At 42.3% G+C, this 22,710-nt stretch overlaps 1 protein-coding gene across 14 annotated transcripts in view; it reads left to right on the forward strand.

Annotated features, from left to right (window-relative positions):
• Positions 1 to 22,710, forward strand: part of KCNQ5 (potassium voltage-gated channel subfamily Q member 5) — a 470,944-nt gene that overhangs the window by 380,409 nt on the left and 67,825 nt on the right. For 6 of the 14 annotated variants that reach the window (XM_023625213.2, XM_023625215.2, XM_023625214.2 and 3 more), the window contains exons 6-7: positions 7,898 to 8,008; positions 13,526 to 13,621. In XM_023625213.2, the coding sequence (XP_023480981.1) occupies positions 7,898 to 8,008; positions 13,526 to 13,621 (207 nt within the window). Of the gene's footprint in view, positions 1 to 7,897; positions 8,009 to 13,525; positions 13,622 to 14,426; positions 14,481 to 22,710 lie in introns of all 14 variants that reach the window. The other 8 variants (XM_070244825.1, XM_070244827.1, XM_070244826.1 and 5 more) reach the window with 3 other exon arrangements.

The raw sequence follows: 22,710 nt of genomic DNA on the forward strand, positions 1-22,710 counted from the left end.
GTGTTTCTAAGTGCTACATTTTGGTGCAAAAAGGAAATCCCCTTTATTTAAATAAAAGCCCATAGTATCAATATGAAGTATCGAAATGCAATTTATGGTCTGTGGATACAGTATCCCAGCGAATTCCAAATACCAAATACTAAACTCCTTTCCTTAAGAAGATGCTGAGGGCTACCCCAAGAGCAGCGTGTGGAGGGACACAGCAGGTGACCAGCACTGCTCGAAGCCAACGACAGTTCAAAGAACTTTGATCTGAACCCGATTCCATATTAGTGAAAACTAGCCCTAGCCCACTGAGTAAGTGGGAAAACCGATGCAAAGGCTGGAACTAAACCGTACTAAGTGCCCAGTCAGAGATGGCGGCTGCTGGCGGGAGCATCGCTGCTTTGCACGTAGGTGGAAGCACCTTTAGAACAGAAGGGGCTCCATGCCTTATGGCAGACCCACAGCTTAAGCTCAGAAGGGGCTTGGGAATCAGGGCTGCGATGGAAAGATGTTCTGGGTCCTGAAGAGGCGACTGAAGGGGCGATGGTGACGGAAGCGGAGGAGGGGCTGGCAGCCGCTGGAAAAAGGGGATCTTCTGACTGTGGGTGGAGCTCCCTTTAATGTTATTTCCTATTTTTATTTTCCTCCTTTTTAGTTGCTTTAGATTTTTTCTGAAATAAATTAAGAATAGGTATTCCCAGGGTTATTTTCTATTATTATATCCTTTACTGTTATTATTTTTCTCTTTTTGATTTGCTTTAGATTTATTCTGAAATAACTGAAGATGAGATTTCCTTGAAGTAGTTTTTTCTGGTAATGACCTGGTAAAGGCCAACTTGTCTTTTTCTGTTTACTGCTATACCTGTGATGAAGATAGTGTTATGGGTTTTTTTTTTTTTTTAAGATGCATACAGCAGCAGATAATATAAATCTACCCTTGAGTCAGCATCTGAACCAGCCTCCCCCTGAGCCCCTGCTCTTGAAATGATCACTTTAGGCATGTAGAGGATCTGATATCAGCCAGTTAATCCTAGAGTCCATGCTGAAGATCTTACAACCTATCTCAAAGCAAACAATATGGAAGTTTCTATGTATGATGTAGTGTACTGTGCACTCATATTGTACAGCTCAAAAATACGCCATGAGTTCCATCCCACTGCAAAATCTAAGAATAAGAAATGTTAATTTGTGCAATGAGCAAAATTATCCTTCTCCTTGACCATACCAGTCATAATTCTGAGAATCAACCCTCCTTACATTGGGTTCACCAGTACAAAATGTCTTCTGCAGCCTTTTATAACTGCTGTTTTCTGACTCACAGCTGGTACATTAAATAAAAATTAACAAGTGTTTCTTACTACTGATGCGTTACCTGATGAATCAAAGCTTCACTTGGCCATGAGATAATCAACACACCAGTTCCTAACTGTTCAAGAACATTGTTAACTACCAAGCAAAAACTGAGAAGCATACCCCACCACCACTCGCCAAATCATCCTAGCTGTTAGGAGCATCGGCATGTCCCGTGCCCACCTGAACGGCAGGCATTTATGAAGCATCTTGGTCTTAAGTCTCTCTGGGGAATTCTCTCCTAAGGAGAAGGCTGTTCCTTTAATAATATCATCTCACACATGACTCTGGACACTTTTGCTCAGTATTATTCCCTAAAAATTGAGTATATGCTATATTGAAAAGAACAGAGTTACAGTCTGAAGACCTCGGCTCCAGCCCCGTCATTATTTTTTGGTGGAGGTGTGACATTAAGGAATCATTTAATGTCTCTGTAAAATAGAGAAAATACTATTACTCAAACCCAAAGTTGCTGTGTATTAAATGTGACTAGGACATATGAATGTGCTTTATCAAGCACTAGACAAATCTTACTCACTATTGTTATTCCATATTTAACCATGAGCCTGGAAGAGCAGTATGGAATGCTAATGCTCTGAGCTACCGGCCACAGCAGAACTCAAGTTATACAATGCTACCACACGGGTGTTTCTGATGCTTGAAGATCAAAGCCATTTCTGGTCTGCTATTTAAGGTGCCCAAATTTCAAAATTATCTGTACAGCTTTTACGCCTACCCACTACCTGAAACCAGGTGCTCAGGAAGGAGCCCAAAGAGAAGGGAAGAGAAGGGGAGAAAAGAGACTAGAAGGAAGAGAAGATAAAGAAGAGAAGAAGAGAAAGAAGAGGGGAGGGCATTGTTGACAAATGCCAATGTGGATCATCTTCCCTTAAAGAATGCCCTTATGGGGAAACTATGCTGTGCTTTGGAAATCTAAAAACAGGATATTCTTACCTCGTTCACATAAATGCATTAGCTATAAACTAGTATCATAATTGTGTCCTCAAAATCACACCAATAAGTATTTGTCAATTTCTTGCTTGAAGGAAAGAAGGAAGGACTTATATATCTGCTGGTCTGGAATTAATTCTGCTATTGAAAAAAACCACTGAGTCTAACCAAAGTCTGAGTTATCATCTGACCACAGCATCTGCCATCCCCTTAAAAAAAAATGAATCAAGAAAACTTGGACCAGAATTTGTCTTTGTTTTGTAGTAGTATTCCTGAGGAAGAATTCTCAACGGTTAAACACACTAGGGTGCCCCAGTCCACCCCAGACTTTGCAGCTATAATTACACCGTTATGCCAATATCTGCTACCCATGGATTTTCAGAAAATATCTTTTCTCAGCTTCATGAGTCCACCTGAGCACGTGGAATATGGGAGCAGTCATCTGCTCCTTCCACCAATCTCCTTCAAGCTTGTGGTGCACCTGGGAGACGGCACCACCTGCCACACTCTTGAGACTGACAGCTGGAGCAGCAGATCCCTCACCAACGCTCCTCTCTCCTCTCCGGGACAACCTGAGAGGCATCTGTCAGCTTCCCCTCAGGTCGCAGAGTGCGGCAGTAAATGGCACCCTGTCACACGAAAGTGTCACTCGGCCTAAAACTGCACTGAAAGAGATACTGGAAATTGTTTAAATTTACCTTTTAAGTTTTAAAACTAAATTCAAAACATCATGACCTTTCCAATGATATTGTAAAAGTCAATGAGTAGGTATCAGTAATAGATGATAATAGATAGATGATAGATACATTTAATCTATCCAGCATATGTTAACCAGCATATTTCTTATGAGCTCTGGAAGGAGCTCAAAAGTGGAATTATGCCCAATATAGCGGATTTCCTCCAAACCCCTGATGACCACACCTGCGGCCTCTCAAGGCTCCAAGACACACTGCTGTTCCAGAAGCTCCCCTGAAGAGCTGGTGTCTTTGGGGTTCTGGGGAGCCTGCGTTTCTCTAACTTTGGATCCAAAGGAAATGAATCTTTACTGGCTGAAAGGTTGACAAGATTTCTGGAAGACAGAAATGGCTTTACTGTTCGGCACCAAGAAGTTTTCTGCTGCTCAGCTCGTGTGGGAAGGACCAGCAGATGAACTTTAGCAAGAAAAGAAACGTAACGTGGTTGTACTGTTCCGAGGAGACACACGGGTACTTCAAGGGCAGCTTGACTTGAAAGTCCTCAAAATCGGTGAACATTGATGCAGGCCTCACTGAGGATGGTCTTGTCACATGCCAGCAGGTCACTGCCGTACAAGTGGGAGCTGGATCAAGCAGACGGGTCAGTGTGGATTCACGGGTGGGCCCCTGTCTTTTTATAGTAAGTTCATCTGAGAAACTTCAGGATTTCACCTCTGGTGCTACCTCTCTTCACATCAGGAATCCACTTCTCCCCTTTGCAGCCAGGAGAAGTGAAGGCGTGCTCCCTCCAGGCTTGAAACAAAAACCTTCCACCCCCACCTGGGCCTGAGGGAGCAACACTGCCCCATCCCAGACCTCCTGGAGCCAGCCTGGCAGCACAGCACGAGGCCCCTAGGCTCTCAACCTAGCACCCTCTCGAGCACTTTGACACCAGAGCGGTGGAGATTCTTGTGACCCAGCTCTGCTGCTGGTGGTTCAGGTCCCCTGCATGCAGGGAAACGTGGTCACCCAGAAGCCTGAGCCAGAGGGCAGAGAGAGGCAAGCAAATCTTTGCCAGGCATGGAGGGACTCCTGGGCTGCTGCTTTCGTAGTTCACAGCATTCTCCTCCCCCACAGACCGCCCCTGGAGGAGCGGCAGAGAGAGAGTAGGCTTTCTCGGCTCAGAACAGAGCGCGCACGTAGTCACTGTGCTGTGTCTCCCGCCTTGGAGTCAGAGGCAGTGGTTTAAAACCCTCTCCGAGCACTGGACCGAGGAGAATGACTCGAGCGTATTGTCGGGATGTAAAGCAAACCGTGAAACGTAATGTGATTGCTGTGACCAAACCATGAAATTTCTCCTCTTTATTATTATTCATAAACTGCTGTTAAAAGATTAAGTTGTTTTGCAGAAAAAGCACAGTAAGTTAAAATCTTTCCCATGTATTTAAGATTAGGAACCTGTGATAAAAATAAGCCGGGAATATTCTCTCTGAAATCTCAAGGATTGCTTTGAGAGTCCCCACTGGTACTGCCGTGGCCTTTGTTTAACTTGGCTGCCAGCTCTGCTACCAGCCCCTCTCAGACCCTGGGGCCTCCTCCATCCAGAGTGCCTCTGGTAACTTGTGCTCACCCCTCCGCAGCCTCGCAGCCCCAGGCCTTTTCCTCTCTTCCAAGCCTTTCACACAAGCACTGTCTTCCACGTGGCCAAGGCTGACCCTTGACCCTTTTACCCTGGCCTCCTGGGGTGCCTGACCCCATCATGGAGCCACCACCTCTTCCCTCTCCAGTCTCACCCCCTGCAAACATGCGCAGACACATCCAGGAAGCCCCCGCCCCAGGAGTTTTTCCCTGTGCGTCTCACTCCATTTGTTGTCCATGTTATTGAAAGGATTCCTCCTTTGTTTATGAAATATTTATTGAGTTCCTCCTTCTGGTAAAGGAAATAAAGACCCCTCCCAAAGAAAAATAGAGCAAACTACCAGTTCTGAGAAGTGCCGTTGAGCATGGAGCTGAGATGGAGGCCGCAGGCCCTGCTGTGGGCAGGGAAGGGCTCTCTGATAACAGCTGTTTTGGATAAGGCCTGAAGGATGAAAAGGAGCCCTGGAAAGAGTGGGGAAAGAGAAGTTCTGGCTGTGGAAACATGATGTGCAAAGGCCTGGAGGCAGGAATAGCCTGACCTGTGTGAGGGGCTGAAGAACACTGTGATTACCATGCAGTGAGCAAGAGTGAAATCAGGACGATCTTGGAAAGGCATGCAGAGGTAGGCGGCCTAGGCCACAGGCAGGAGCTTAGACCTTATTCTGAGTTCAGGGAGTGGCCACTGAAGGATTTTTAGAGCAGTAGGGAAATGACCCCCCTTGCAGGTGTTGGAGAAGGAACCGGAGAGAGGCAAGAAAACCAGAAAGAGCAATTCAGAGGCTGCTGCAAACCTGGTCTACCCCGTGGCAGGAAGACAGCAAGGAGGGGAAGGTTTGCAGTGTCTCGGTGGGACAACGTCCTAGAGACTTGCTGCCACCTTCAATGAGGGGAGCAAGGACGGGAGCAGGTGGGTGACGCTGAGCCTTCTGACACAGAGCCCGATGGTGCTGCCTTTGACTCGCACAAGAGGCGACCGCCAGGCAGGGATAGAGTAGGGGAAATAAGGGCTCTGTCTTAAGCAAGTGAATATGCAGCATCCACATGGAAATATCCATTGCAGATACGTGAGTGTGGAGCTCAGAGGTCCATCCTGAGGTATAAATGTGGTGTATTCAGCGTAAAATGGTATTTCAGGGTGCCGGCCCCATGGCTGAGGGGTTAAGTTCGCTTGCTCCACTTCGGCTGGCCAGGGTTTTGCTGGTTTGGATCCTGGGTGTGGACATGGCACCGCTCATCAGGCCATGTTGAGGTGGCGTCCCACATACCACAACTAGAAGGACCCAGAACTAAAATATACAACTATGTGCTGGGGGGATTTGGGGAGAAAAAGCAGAAAAAAAAAAAAAAGATTGGCAACAGTTGTTAGCTCAGGTGTCAATCTTTAAAAAGATAAAATGGTATTGCTATTCCTGAGAACATTTAAGACCACCTGGGAAGAGAGAGAAAGAGAGAATAGAAAGAATTTTTACAAAGAGGGGAAGACCCAGAACCAAACGTTAGGAATCCACTCTGCAGAAGTTGACCGAGTAGGAGGAGCCACACACATGAGAGGGACCACGGAGGTGAGGAGGGAGGGGCCTCCGGAAGGGTGGCCCCCTCTCTGTGCTGAGAGCTTCTGCAGGTCTGCGCCGAGGAGTCCCCTCCCCCATCATTCTGCCTCTCAACTGTCACCCTCCTTCGAAGCCCAGGGAAGAGGACCTGACCAGAGCACCCCTTTCACAAAGTCACCAGGGAGCACCTCCCTCTGATCCAGGGCCTCTTCTCAATCCCCATTTTCCTTGTTTCTATGAGCCTGTGAGATCAGGGACCACCTGGGCCTTTGTGAAACTCTTTCTTCCCCATTGAGTTTCCATGTGTATAACCCCTTCCTACTTCCACTTTTTAAAAAGTATATTCTTCTCTGGCTTTCCTCTTCCTTCCATCCCTTAAATGAATAGGTTTCCTGAGGCATCCTTGGTCCTTTCTTTGCACCCTTTGCAGTCTCATTTATTCACAAAGCTTCAACAATCATCCTGTCTTGATTCCGAAACCCAAAGCTGATGCCAAACCCAATCTCTCTCAAGACTCAAGCCCTCGTTCTCAATTTCCTGCTCAACATTTCTAGATCAGAGTCATACTGATGTTTAAAAAATCCTGATTTGGAAACCCAGACTCTTCATCTTTGTTCCAAAAACTTCTCTTTCTCATGATCGTATTTTTCTTTATGGTACAACCATCTTCCCCTTGAAATTTTCAAGTCATTGTTGACTTAATGTTCCCTTTCATCCCAGACAATCAATAATGCATTTCTATTGAACTTCCTACACATGTCTTTTTGCTCTCGACTCCCATGCAGTTCCGTTGCCACTGTTATGTTCAATAATCCCTTGTTCTGCAGGATCATGGAGAATCTCGTGGGCCCTGGAGGAGCTGGGAGGCCCCAGGAGCAGTTTGGTCCTGGGATACATGATCTAATTATTATTTTTCAAAGACATTCCCGATGAGATTTAGCTCATCCTGTTACCCTCCTCTTCCACTAATCCTCTTCAGACCCACCATGCTCCAGCCCAACTGAACCACTTACACTTTCCAGAACCTCCCTTATCTATTCTCACTGCTGGGCAGCTGGTCACCTGTTTCCCCTCCTTATCATTTCTGTCTCTCAAAATGTTACCCCTCCTTCAAAGCATAGGTATGATGACATCTCCCCAGTGAAACCTCCTCGACTCTCAGGCTCAGAATAATCAATTTGATCTTTGAATTCCCATGCAGATTACTTGTGCATCCGTAACAGCACCTGTCTTGCCCTATTTTGTGTCTTAATGATTTGTGTGTGACATGCTTCCCCTCTATGCCATAAATATCTCAGGACAGAAACTATGCATCTCATTTTTGTTCCACTACAAATCATAACATGTTCTTTGCACACAGCAGAACTTCAGGAAATGTCTGCCAAGGTAATAAATGGACAGCCATAATTAGCATAAATTATTGTTTTGTGTACTGATCCAGCCCTGAATCCGCGGTGCTATCATTTCTGTATCACTGATGGTTATCCACTTACTTAAATAACCTTTCTTTGAAAACACTTAGAAAAGATGGAAAATTGTGTTATAAGGGAGGAACAAGTATGTTGGTTATTCCCTTGCTTAAACAAAGAGAAGTTCTGTTATGCGTCATGGAAAATTAAAGCACAGTAATGCATGCGCCAACGCCTTGTTGAATAATGATTTAGTGGAGGCCCTGCTCTGCCTCCTGTGCGTGGTCCTAGCTCTCCACTCACAGACTCAAGTGGCACGTTCTGCTTATTCTGTTTTTAGATTACGTTGACAACGATTGGCTATGGAGACAAGACTCCCCTAACTTGGCTGGGAAGGTTGCTCTCCGCTGGCTTTGCGCTCCTCGGCATTTCTTTCTTTGCACTTCCCGCTGTGAGTATTTTTGCAAAAATAAAGCAGCTTAAATTAGATCTTAGTCCATTACCATGAGCTTTCACAAATTAATTTGCCTGGGAACATATCTATATTGTTTACAAATATAATTTTTCTGATATAACATTGACTTTTCTACGTATATCTAGTTGAATAATTTATAAAATATTGTCTTCCCTTGGAGATGCTTAACTTGAAAGTTTTATACCAACTAGGTCTTTATAATCAAATAATAATTCACATGGCATCACTTCGCAGTCAATATACTACTGATACATTTAAAATATCTGTAAAGATTTGAAGATAGGTTCTTTTTAAACTGATCACTCCAATTTGGTTTATAGTGTGTGCTACTGAAGAGATGGATTTGCACAAGTGGAGTATTTACCTCTTCAGATCCATTTGAATGAAAAGCATATGACCTTCAAAGGTTTTAAATGTGTCCAAGGATTTATTCTTGAGTCATTGTCATTGATTTTTCTGAATGAGTGGTTTCTGAATCTTATCAGAATGAAGAGCACATTTATCTTCTCCCAAGCTTCTGATTATTTTCTCCTTAATGAAACTTGTCTTTCTGATCATTTTATCCTCTTATTTCTTTAAATACAGTTGGTCAAAATTTGCCTCCATCCCCAAGCTCTCACGTTTGTTCACTCTACCTCTCATGGAAGGAAGAGAGCACACAGGGAGTATTAGCACATGGCAGCAGTCATGCTTAAGGATCAGGAGGCTCAGTCCCCCTCCAGACACAGGCAGATTCGTGTCCCAGCCTCTGCCAGGCAGAGACCCCAGAGCACCCTCCAAAGGAGCCAGGGCATCAGGAATTTTCAGCACCACAGCCCTTAGCTCACGAGGCTCCTCCTGGCCTGTTAATGAGCGCAGAGGACACTCTTGTCCTTCCCATGGCCTGTGCCCAACTCTGGATTGACCAGCTGGTTCTGCCCCAGACCTGACTAACCACAGAAAAGAGACTGAAAAGACCATGCATGCGCTACAGCCTTAGACCTGAGTCTGAATTCTGCTTTGTCACGTGCCACCAATGTGACTCTGCTTTGTCACATGCCACCTGTGTGACTGCATTGGTTTGCTGGGGCTGCTGTAACAAGGTCTCACAGACTGAGTGGCTTAAACGGCTGACATCCGTTGTCTCACAGTTCCAGATGCTGGAGGTCAAAAGTCAGGAGGCTGGCAGGGTTGGGTCTTTCCAAGGGCCATGAGGCCATGAGGGAAGGATCTGCTCCAGGCCTTTTTCCTTGGCTTGGAGACGGCCATCTTCTCCTTGTGTCTTCATGTTGTCTTCCCTCTGCGTGTGTCTGTGTCCAAATTTCCTCTTTTTATAAGGATACCAGTTGTATGGCACTAGGGCCCGCCCATGACCTCATTCTAGCTTGATCACCTCTGTAAAGATCTTGTCTCCAAATGAGGCCACATTCTGAAGTGCTAGGGATTAGGACTCAAGCTTATGAATCTGGAGGAACACAATTCAGCCTGTAACAGTGACCTTGGGTATGCTTCTTCATCAACATAACGGAGGAAGAATTATTGTACCCCGAGAAATTTTGTGAAGACCAATGTGGTAATGTAAGTCAAGTGCTTGTCATGAAGAAACTTTTATGAAGTGTTACTTCTCTTTTCCTTTATGAATCTAGAAATGCATGTTTCCTGTTGTGAAATTACAAAATTAATGAGAGTCAAAAAAATCTCACTTATCCAGAATCAACTTATCTGGCAATCTCAACAATCCAAAACAGAGCAGAAACTCACCCAATAATCAGATTCCCTACAGGGAAAAATCTTTAGAAACAATAAATTGCAGTCCTGGACCTCTTCCCCAAAACGATGGCACAAAATACTGCTGCCTCAAAGAGAACCCTGAGGCCTAACTCACAACCTGTTCAGATTCAGAGAAAGTTCTAGTAAGCTGAGCTCTACAGTCTAACAACTCTTTAAAGATTATAAACAGTAAATGTAGAGGCAGGTTGACAGAACAAACACTGAAGAGCTGGTGAAAGGCAGCAAGGGAGGGAGCAGAGCGTCTGTAAGAAGCAAACCCACAGAAGTGCTCAAAGTGTGTAAGGACCTGGGGCCCCTTCGTGTCAGGGTCACCTGCCTCTGGAACTGGCTGCATCCAGTACAGCCAAAGGCTGGCCTCCAAGTGAAACTCTGCAGGTCACGGGAGGTTGCGCTGAGTCTGCTGGGTTAGAGTTCAGAGACTAAGTAGTCATTCTTAGAAATGTTTCCCAATATAGTAATTACAGTTTTTTATATGCCAGTTAAATTAATACATGTTAGAAATCTGAAAAACTTGCTTGCGCAGAACAGAACATTCCCTAACAACGCCAAGAAAAGTAGACTTTACCACGGATCTTTTTACGGCAACCTCACATTAGGTGCTGACTCTTATTTATTGAATAAAAGACTAAATCGTCCATATATACTCTTTAAAAAAAAAGAAGAAAACAAGGTGGCTGGAAATGGCATCATGTCTCCTGCACCCACCTGCTGGTAGTGTGGTCTGGTTGACAATCCAGAGAGCAGGGCGGCCTTCTGTGAGGGAGTTGAGGGGGATGGCAGCCACTCATCTGGGGCTCCTCTCACACAGGAAACCTGAGGACCAGGAAGGAGAAGTGCCTTCCCTGTATCCCCTCGAGGCAGGAAGGCTCCCCTGCAGATGGCTCTCAGCTCCCCTCGGGGACGATGGGCCTGCAGAGCAGCTGCAGCTCCTTGGAACCAGCCCCAGGAGAAGGCTTTCTCCTCTTCAGGACACCCCCTCCCTCCTGCCGAGGGCATCTGTCCGTCCACCCTGCGTGCCACGTGCAGGGCCACGTTAGGCTCATTTAATCTGGAAGATGACAAGGGATAAATATTTAATTACCAAAATAAGTGTTCCTTCCACCTGGTGTTTATGCATCTCACCATAGCAGTAAAACTTAAAACCCAAAGTGCAAGTCATGTTATCTTAAAAAATGAATTAAAACAAAACTCAGTTTCTAAAGATTTGCATCTATCGGTGTCAATATTTGAAGGGATGGCATGTAAGTTATATATATATATGTGTACGTTATATATATATATAACTTATGTATAACGTTTGCCTATCATAAATAGACTTTATTTTAACAGACTTCTATTTAGGTTGACTGAGCTGTGTCCTAAGAGAGGTGGAAGGAAACTGGAATGGAGCCATAATGAGACAGTGAGCAGACCCAGCCTAATAACTGTTGTGATGTACTGGCTGGCACGGGAGATGCGTAGCAATCCCTCACGGTCTACTAGTATATGTTTCTAAGCAATGCCTGTGTGATTTTTAGCTCACTTTAGTTTTTTTGGCAGATGCTAAGTTTCTGCTATGTAGGGCCTGTCTTCATTTTCCAAAAGAGATTAAACTCTAAACTTCATCTTCACATAATAAGTACTCAAAAATGATAGTTATTGCTGTTAATTCAATATCTACAAAATCTGAATTGGGCTCCATATAAGCAGATTATATACATATATGCACATAATGTACATACACACAATACATAAGATAAATATATGCTATAAATTCTGAAGTTTTGGGTTCTCTTACATGTTTATACTTCATGAAAAATGACATTAAAAGAAAAATAAATAAATCTTTCCTGAATGATCTTAAATAGCAGAAAAAAATTTAGGCTGTATGAATGCCTTGAGTTGGTCTGGATTTGGAAATGAGGACCATTTTTATAACTTCTAAATGGAAGGAAACATTTGAATATACATATAAACAAGATCTGTATAAACAAGATCATACAGTCCAGGTTTTTATAAAATTTAGTTTGTGAAGCCACAGCCTGTATGAGATGAAGATCTTAGACAGCACGAGACTCACTGAAAAAGACGGAAAACAGATCCTGTGACGTAATTTCTAATTTCATGGTACAGTCATTTATCCATTAATAGCAAATAGTATTATCATATAACCATATTTTAAACATAATTGCATTACTTATTATGTGGTTATTGTCACAGATATAGTCAGAACTGTGGAATCTCAAGAAAGAAGGTTAAAGGTTATCTAAAGCCCAAAAATATCTTAGCCAAGTTGTCGTCCAGCTGAGACTCAACACTTCCTAACAATGAAAAACCCATCACCTCCTCAGACAGCCTGTACCATCTTTGAGCCACTTTGAAAATATAAAGAAAAGAAAAACAACCATTCCTTACCTATGGCAAATACAGTGGCCCCTCGGTATCCACGGGATTGGTTCCAGGACACCCATGGATGCTCAATCCCTTAGTTGGCCCCCTGTGTCCATGGGTTCCACAAACGCAGAATCAACCAGCTCTGGATCGTTGGTTGAACCAACGAACGCAGAACCCGCGGTGACACGGAGTGCTCATTGTACTGACTTGGTGCTTATAAGACAACTCTTTGGTAACCTGAGGTCTGCACTCCTTGAAGTTTAATAAAAAGCCAGTAATTTATAGCTGGCAAGTAAAATCCACAGACTTGAAAGCAGTGGGGCTCCATATCCCATGCCAATAAAGTGGAGACTTACAAAGACCAGAGACTGAAGTTAGCAAGCTCCCAAGGTTAGCAGGCTCCCAAAGCCAACCTGAGTGGAGACAAGTGCCTTGATTCCACAGATATTAGACCAAAGCAACGGAAAAGAGGGCGGCGTTTCAAAGAGCCAGAAATTCGGCGGATCAAGATGATAAGCAGAAGGAAGCAAACCAGCCAAAAACTCATATAAACACAGGGGGGAGGTATTAATCTTACTAACCCCAAAGTCTGAATAGGTGAGCCAAAACCAAAAAGCTAAGAAACGCTAAAAATGTGAGATTAAAACTCAGGAAAATAGGAATGTGCTGTCTTTATTGTACAAACAGGCAAAATGGGAAACTTCTGTGTCTTCAAAGCTGAACGTCTGCCCATCTGGATGACCGTCCTCCCCTGCTTTCTTTTTACTTTGGTAAGGGTAGAATTACAGCATCATGGAGGAATAAGCTGGGACAGGTTTTAAATACCCTCTCCCTTTTCACAAATGGAAAAGATAAAACTTAGTGGTTTCATCAAAGTGCAAGAACAATTCCTTGTGGCAACAGCAGTGAGACTTTTTCCCCAGTTTTAAATCTGCCTCCATCCAAACCAGTTTATGTCCTCCAGATTCCATCACTAAACAGGACCATCACTCTAACGTAGGCAGAAGGAAATGCCACAAAGTCCACACAAAAAACATTTTTAAAAATTGTGATTTTTATTTGTACTTATGCTGCCTCTCACTATCCCATAAGGGACAATAAATGGCAACATCTGGTTGATTTACTAAACAACAGAAGTTGTTGCATTTCTTGCCTGACAGCTTGCCGTTGGCCTATGGCGTTAAAATAGAGGTAAACAGCATTTATTTTAATGAGTAATATGTTTATGGACAGGTTGCATACTGCTTGTCTTTTCTCAGGCTCATTTTAGAGGTTTTAAAAAAAATATTTGTATTATTTAACAATGCTTTAGAAAAAATTTTAAAGTACTATTTTTGTGTTTTGTTCCAGGGCATTCTTGGCTCAGGTTTTGCATTAAAAGTACAAGAACAGCACCGCCAGAAACACTTTGAGAAAAGAAGGAACCCAGCTGCCAACCTCATTCAGGTGAGTGTCGATGTGACAGGTGGATGGTAAGATCTGCCTCCCCGAGAGCTTGCTGGGTCATTTTCTAAACTCTGCACTTCATTGCTCAGTAGAGCTACTGTTTTGTTTCATTTCTAAAAATGAAGCTGGAACTATTAAGTTCCAGTCTTGGATTTGGATAAATGTTCCATCCTCCAAAACAGAAAAATAATATATATTTTCAGTAAACGGCACATGCATTGTTCAGAGTAATTAACCGTGCCAGCAAGGTCACATAGAGGTTAGCAGTGTGCTACTCCTGGAATGACCTAGTGTGTCTTACAAGTTGCTTGGTGAAACATAATTGATCATTAAGGATGGAGCAGAACATGGCATTGTTCCCTGCGTTATAATTACCTTCTCCAGCTAGATGTATGCTGCTGTTCTGAAGAACAATGTATTTGTTTAGAGTGTCAAGGTTTAGCACCTGTGGAATCACTTTAAATGCCTTCTAGAGCAATAACTTGAAATAGTTACTCTATTTTAGGAGCCGGTGGGATTATGGAATACATCAGTGTTCGAGAATATGAAATAATAAGCATATTATTTGAAGCTAACTCATAAGATTGTTAGGTTGTTTAGAATTTCATTTTCTTTTCAATCACTCAGGATTTGCTTCAGCACTAAAAGGAATGCTTCTCTTTTTGCCATCTATATCTTTTGGGAGTAGAGCCATCCTGGGAGCAGGTTGTTTAAGAATCACAAAATATATTTCTCTAGATCCATACTGTGGAGTTCATACAGACAAGATGATTATGCAATCTAAAGTTTCTTCCCTTCCTTCCAGGCAGTGGAAGATCCAGAACTCCTAAACCAAAGAGGTTTGGAGTGGCAATCTGAGGTGCTAGGAGACTTGTCTTCATGCTATAGTAACAAGCATGTTGTTTTGGTGTAGATTGTAGGTTTATGTGGGTGGGTTTGGGGGGGGGAACCGCTACACAACCTTCCCTCAGCCATTACCTACCGCTGTGCTATGCAGAACCTCCAACAGGAACTGAGCAAAGGCAAGAAGCCAGGAGTGGCTCAGTTACACCCTGAAGGAGATCTGCTTGCATCTGATGACTGAATGGAGATAGCAATTTTTATTTTTATTTTATTTTATAATTTTTTGTGAGGAAGATTGGTCCTTAGCTAACATCTTTGCCAATCTTCCTCTATTTTATGTGGGATGCTGCAAACCCTGGGCTGTCAAAGCGGAGCATGCAAACTTAAGCACTATGCCACTGGGCCGGCCCCAAGATATTAATTTTTAAACCAAGTTATTCTGCAGCTGTTGACAAGGAAATGGACTGCTGGCCTTGACTTCTAGTACAAACCACCAAGAGTCTCTGTTTTTTAAATTTCCAAGTTTTAAAAGAGCACTAAAGATAAAGTAAACTTTGTTTTCTTGAAGGAAAAGATCCCTAAGTAGTAGGAGTTCAAGATCTGAGGCCGAATGATGCTCACCATAGAGAAAAGAGGCCTCTCGCGCTCTGGTGGGCACACAAAATGCTGAGGCCCAGGACTGACAGGCTTCCATCCCAAGGCACTTCTTAACTAGCCATGAGGTGTTCCCATACGTCTAATGAATTTTTCTCCTTACTATTTTTATCTTTTCATTATCCTTTAATTTATTTCTTATCTTTTAATTCTAGAACAATGGTTTCCCACCTGTGAGTGCAGAAGTTATCCACGGGTTCCTTGCATCCATCCGGGCACCAAGCCCTGACCACCTATGGAACCAATAATACATCTTACACACATATATATACAGAGAGAGATCACTTGCTCTCAGGAGAATGGAGATGCTGTTGTCATGAATAAAGTTCAATTTACTTAAAATCTTTACTAAATTTATTAGCTTTTTACTGCATATTTTTTTACTCAACACATACCCAAAATACAACACTTCCATGTACAGATCCTTGATACTTCTGCATATTAAAAGGGACTCTTTACCCAAAAACATCTTAGAGTATCAGCTGTTCTGTTAGAAAGTGAGCCCCCAGAGGAATTTCCTATGCATGTGTCCCTTAAGATACTGAGTACGCTGCCCAATACAGTTGCCAATGCCCACACGTGGCTATTTAAATTTAGAAATTCAGTTCCTCAGTGACACTAGCCATATCTCAAGTGTTCAATATCCGTATATTGCTGTTGCCTATCATATTCACAAGACATACAGAGAATGGTAGGAGGAACTTTCCTGATCTAACTTATCATCATCAACTACTAAACTGTGCAAAAGTGACTTCCAACTGAACTTGAAAACAGATTACTAACCCTGCAGCAAATCATTGGGCCAGAGGCATTCGTATGTCCACAGCCAGAGCAAGATGGGGACTTCCTCCCGGGTAACCCCTAAAAGGTGGAGAGGAAACTGACTGAACAGTTTGCTTAGAGGTCTAGAATGTTGTTTTATGGAACTGGGTTATGTAACATATATTGTGATCAATAATTGAACTTGTACAAACATGGGTAACAATGGAGTGAAATCATTTATTTTTATTGTACTTAAAACTCCAGTTTGTGTGTTATTCTGAATAAAAAAGAATGTAAAATGAAAGACTTGAAACAATCAAGAGTATCTGTAAAATCAAATCATAGTTCAATGATCAAAATGGAATCTACTAATTTAAGAAGCATTCCTCCCTGTCCAAATGCAATTAGTTTATTTGTTAGACATAGGAATAATAGTGTATTTGCTGTTCTTCCTTGTTGTAACCCTTGGCCAGAATTCACGGCTGTAAGCCTTCATTGTATATTATAGAAATTTATTTTAAGGATGCACTAGATTGAAAAGCAAGCTTCTTTTGCTGACCCATTCATTTCCTACCCAATAAACCTGCTTTGGTTTGCTGAGCAGACAAAGCATCAAGATCAAGAACAATCTCATTTGCTTTAAGCCAGAGCCACACTTTTTCCAAAAGGGCACTGAGATTCCCACATTGCTTTGTCATTTGGTTGGTAAGACAACCAAATTAACCAGCATTTCACGGTTTTAGGGAAACATTTAAAACCCCAGCAGCTTGCAGCAAATTTAGCTGTGTCAATATCTTTGCATGATTCATTGAAATTAACTTTTCATTTCAAGTGGAACAGTCTGGGAAAGAAAGCAGCTCTCCGTAACGCTTTGAATACCTGCCCAGATGTCACAACTTTTATTACTAATGCCCAAGACCTGTGAAGCGTTTGCAGTTTGCAGAGTGTTTCTAATAGATTATGTCACTTGATCTCCAGGACAAGCCCAGGAAGAGCTAGGACTCAAATCCCTTGTGTCTGAATCGGAATCCATTACTCCTTCCAAATAGCAGCAGTTCGTCCTCATATATACATTCCTGGAGCCCTGGGATTAGCCTCTGAAGATGCTTCAGAAGTTCCATGTTAGGGGTTTACTTCTAGAGGGATTGGACCAACTGAGGGTGAAGTTAAGATGCTTTACTGAGATCAGAAGCAGGAAAATTAAGTCAAAGTTTGTGAAATGAATGCTGACAGAGCAGCTTATTTTCCAGAAGGGAAGAGGTTAGAAGATATTGCTGTGGGAAAGTTAGTTGGCCCAAAAGAAAAAAAAGTTATATATTGAAACTTGTGCTTCTGCTAGTGAAATAACTGAATTTTCATCCAGTTATCTTAAAGTGAAGCCGCCAGTCAATAAACTCAAATCACTTATTCAGAGCTTACACATCCTTTTTAGTGCCTCAGTTACAAATAAGAACAGACTTAGAAAAGACAAATTCCTAGGTGTGAAAAACATGACAGCAAAGTAAAAAACAAAGAAAATAGAAGGGGAGATAAAGTTGTGAAAATCTCCCACAAAGTCAAATGAAAAACAGATGGAAAATAAGTCAAAAGAGATAGGAAAATTAGATGCGCCTTCCAGGAGATCAAAGATCCAACCCACAGAAGTACCTCAAAAAAGAGTACAAGGCATCTAGGGGGAGGGTTTTATCACAGAACTATTACGTTGTAATTCTCCAAAACTAAAGAATAGGAGTGGCCACAACAAAAAGGTCACCAAGGATGCAGAACTGTGAACAATACTTCACAGTGAAAATATCATGGTGAAAACATGAGAACACTTCAAAAACAGGGCATCTTTAAATGCTTTCTGAGCAGAACATATCCAGGGATCAAGAATCAGGATTGTATTGGATTTCTCATTAGCAACCCTCAAGTTAGAAGTCGGTGGAACAGTACTTTCAAAATTAGAGAGGAAAATTATTTCTAACCTAGAATTCTATACCCAGCCACACTATTCATGGAGTTTGAGAGTAGCATAAAGACATTTTCAGACATGCATAATCTCAAAACTTTACCTACCATTGACCTTTACTCAAGAAGCTGCTTGGTATATAGGCTTACCTCGGAGTTACTGCAGGCTCAGTTCCAGACCACCACAGTAAAACAAATACCACAATAAAGCGAGTTACATGAAGTTTTTGGTTTCCCAGTGTATATAAAACTTATGTTTACACTATCCTGTAGCCTACTAATTGTGCAATGTAGTAGTGCACAGCATTATGTGTTAAAAAATGTACATACCTTAATTTTAAAATATTGTATTATTAAAAAATGCTAACCATCATCTGAACCTTCAGCAAGTCACAATGTTTTTGCTGGTGGAGGGTCTTCCCTCGATGTTGATGGCTGCTGACTGATCAGGGTGGTGGTTGAAGTGGGTGGCTGTGGCAATTTCTTAAAATAAGACAACAATGCAGTTTGCCACATTGATTGACTCTTCCTTTCAAGGACGATTTCTCTGTAGCAAGAGAACTAGAGTGTGATGCTTTTGATAGTGTTTTACCCACAGTAGGGCTTCTTTCAAAATTGGATCCAGTCCTCTCAAACCCTGCCACTGCTTTATCAACTAAGTTTGTGCAATAGTCTAAATCCTTTGTTGTCATTTCGAGAGTCTTCATAGCATCTTCACCAGGGGTAGATTCCATCTCAAGGAACCACTTTCTTTGTTCATCCATGAGAAGTAACTCCTCATCCATTTAAGTTTTATCATGAGACTGCAACAACTCAGTCACATCTTCAGACTCCACTTCTAATTCTAGTTCTCTTTCTATTTCCACCACATCTGCAAATGCTTCCTCCACTGAAGTCTTGAACCCCCTAAAGTCGTCCATGAGGATTGGAATCAACTTTTTCCAAACTCCTGTTAATGTTGATAGTTTGACCTCTTCCCATGAATCATGAATGTTCTTAATGGCATGTAGAATGGCAAATCTTTTCTAAAATGTTTTCGTTTTACTTTGCCCAGATCCATCAGAGGAATCACTGTCTATAGCAGTTATAGCTTTATGAAATATATTTCTTCAAAACTCAACTTGAAAGTCAAAATTACTCCTTGATTAACGGGCATGAAAACAGCATTAATCTCCTTGTATGTCTCCATCAGAGCTCTTGGGTGACCAGGTGGATTGCCAATGAGCAATAATATTCCAAGAGGAATCATTTTGTCTGAGCAGTAGCTCTCAACAGTGAGCTTGAAATATTCAGGAAGTCATGTTTAAACATACATGCTGTCACCCAGGCTTTGTTTTTCCATTTTCAGAGTGCAGGCAGAGTAGATTTAACGTAATTCCTAAAGGCCCTAGGATTTTCAGAGTGGTAAATGAACATTGGCTTCAACTTAAAGTCACCAGTTGCATTAGCCCCTAACAAGAGAGTTAGCCTGTCCTTTGAAGCTTTGAAGCCAGGCATTGACATCTCCTCCCTAGCTATGAAAGTTCTGGATGGCATCTTCTTACAATAGGAGGCTGTTTCATCTACACTGAAAATCTGTTGTTTCGTGTAGCCACCATCATTAATGATGTTAGCCAGATCTTCTGGATAATTTGCTGCAGCTTCTCCATCAGCACTTGCTACTTCACCCTGTACTTTTATGTTATGGAGATGGCTTCTTTCTTTAAACCTCATGAACCAACCTTTGCTAGCTTCAAACTTTTCTTCTGCAGCTTCCTTACCTCTCTCATCCTTCACAGAATTGAAGAGAGTTAGGGCCTTGCTCTGGATTAGGCTTTGGCTTAAGGGAATGTTGTGGCTGGTTTGATCTTCTGTCCAGACCACTGAAACCCTCTCCATATCAGCAATAAGGCTGTGTCACTTTCTTATCATTCATGTGTTCACAGGAGTAGCAATTTTAATTTCCTTCAAGAACTTTTCCTTTGCATTCACAACTTGGCTAATTGTTTGGAACAAAAGGCCTAGTGTTTGGCCTTTTTCAGCTTTTGACATGCCTTCCTCACTAAGCTTAATCATTTCTAGGTTTTAATTTAGAGTGAGAGACATATAACTCTTCCCTTCGCTTGAACACTTAGAGGCCACCACAGGGTTATTAACTGGCCCAATTTCAATATTGTTGTGTCTCAGTGAGTAGGGATGCCCAAGGAGAGGGAGAGAGATGGGGGAACGGCCAACAGAGGAGAAGTCAGAACACGCACAACATTGGTAGACTAAGTTCCAGTCTTATACGGGCGTGGTTTGTGATGCCCCAAAACAATTGCAATAGTAATGTCAAAGATCACTGATTGCAGATCACCATAACAAATCTAATAATAATGAGGAATTTTGAAATATTGCTAGAATTACCAAAGCGTGACACAGAGACATTAAGTGAGCAAATGCTCTTGGAAAAATGGCACCAACGGACCTACCTGATGCAGGGTTGCCACAAACCTTCAATTTGTAGAAAACACAGTATCTGTGAAGCACAGTAAAATGAGGAGCAATAAAATGAAGCATGGCTGTACAATGGAATATTATTCAACCATGAGAAAGAAGCAATTCTGCCATTTGTGACAACATGGATGGACCTTGTTATTATGCTAGGTAAATAACCAGAGAAAGACAAATACTGTATAGTACTCCTTATATGTAGAAACTAAATTAAAACAAAAAAAAGTCACTCCTAGAAACCAAGAGTAAAAAGTGTTTGCCAGGGGCTGGTGCAGGGGGAGGAAATTGGGAAAAAGGTCACAAACTGTCAGCTAAAGATGACCAAGTTCTGAAGGTCTGATGTGAAACATGATGACATAGTTGAATACGTTGTACCACTTAATTGAAATTTAAGGGAACAGAACTTAAAAGTTCTCATCAAGAAAAACCTCAATAAGATAAATGTGAGAGATGATGGATATGTTAATTCCCCAGATGGGGAGAGTCCTTTCACAATGTGTACGTATATCAAATCACCACCATGTATACTTCAAATATCTTACAATTTTATAAGTCAATTATACCTCAATAAAGCTGAAATTTTTAAGAAAGAAGCTACTTAGATAGAATTCCTTTTCTAGAACAAAGAGATAAACCAAGAAGGAGGGGACATGGGATCCAGGAAACAAGAGATCTCATGCAGGAAAGAGAAAGGAAATCTCTAGGCTGACAGTAAAGGGAAGTCCTGGGACCAAAGCAGCAGCAGCTGGAGAGCAGAGAGCAGGGACTAATGCTGCAGCAGCTGGGGAGCAGAGAGCAGGGACCAATGCTGCAGCAGCTGGGGAGCAGAGAGCAGGGACCAATGCTGCAGCAGCTGGGGAGCAGAGAGCAGGGACCAATGCTGCAGCAGCTGGGGAGCAGAGAGCAGGGACCAATGCTGCAGCAGCTGGGGAGCAGAGAGCAGGGACCAATGCTGCAGCAGCTGGGGAGCAGAGAGCAGGGACCAATGCTGCAGCAGCTGGGGAGCAGAGAGCAGGGACCAATGCTGCAGCAGCTCGAGAGCAGAGAGCAGGGACCAATGCTGCAGCAGCTCCAGAGCAGAGAGCAGGGACCAATGCAGCAGCAGCTGGGGAGCAGAGAACAGGTGGCTGGAGAGTTCAGGAGAAAGACCTTCAAGGAAACGCAAATTGGAACTGACAGATTTCGTGATACATTTGACTAGTGGAATTTTAGAGACTTTGTTGAGTTTGGGAATGTATTCCTAATAGGTACATAAAGGTAAATCAAGAAACTAAAATGGGGCAATAATAACTCCAAGGAAAACAAAAAAAAAATGTATAAGAAAGAAAAAGTAGTCATGGACATCATATTGCTGACCTACGTCTAGATGCATGGTCAAAATAGTGCAAACACTAAATAGTATTAACTGACTAGACTAAACTAAAAACTTAACTAAACTTAACTAAAAATTAACTAAACTAAAAACTATTGGGAGGATGAGAGAAACAGAAAGTATAAGCGGACTATATCATTATTTTTCCTGGTAGGAAGTTAATTGCAAAGCCTACAATTGAAAAATCAAGAAATATGAGAACAATCCATAAAAATAGGGATTCTTAAAAACAGAAGCAACAAGATTGAATTAGTGAGAAGTGAGGTGGGGAGAGATTGCTGGTTTTCATCCTAAATCTTTTAGTTCTCTGACTTCTTGAAAAAAAAATCACTTCCCTGTTATTTACACCTTTGGATGGTCGGTTGAAATTAAAATTTCCAGAAAGGGTCAAATGTGTCATAGCTGTCATACCCCAGACAATACAAACCAAATACTCCCACCAACTTAATTGTGCCGTCATTGCGCTTACAGTTGTAGGCGGAGCTTGGACTTACTCAGCGGCCTAGAGCACTGGGGTGCCTGACAAGTGCTGCCTTTGGTTTTCTTTTCCTTCCTGTGGCTTATCCCTGGGTAACTTCAGTCCCTCAGGGCAGTATTTTTCTCTGCCAACTACCATGTGATTTTGGCTTTAAATACAGGAACATCAGCTACTTGACTGTGTGGTTGTGGCCTTGAGGTGCAGCACTAGAAGCAATTAGCTGAGAATGAGCTCAGGACAGGACAAAGTTATTAGAAGAGCAAGAGAGGCACCCTTTCCACTTCCATTCTGACTGTTAGCTGATGTCAGTCCTGAGAGAGATGCCACCTGCTCCTTCTTTGCTTCTCGTTTACAAGACATTTTCAGGAGAAGCCTAATGAAGGGAAGAGGAGCTTAGCCGTTGAGATAAATTTAATAGAAAAAGAGCCAGAATAGTTAAGAAAATCTTCAATTTTCTAGGAGTGGCTTTTTTGCCCCCAATTCTTTATAACATTGGCAGGTAATGCCTTAGTCCCATTTTTTGTTGTATTATTGTTTGGGATTTTTTTTTTTTCACTG

The sequence above is a fragment of the Equus caballus genome, chromosome 20, assembly GCF_041296265.1.
Source record: "Equus caballus isolate H_3958 breed thoroughbred chromosome 20, TB-T2T, whole genome shotgun sequence".
NCBI classification, from domain to species: domain Eukaryota; kingdom Metazoa; phylum Chordata; class Mammalia; order Perissodactyla; family Equidae; genus Equus; species Equus caballus.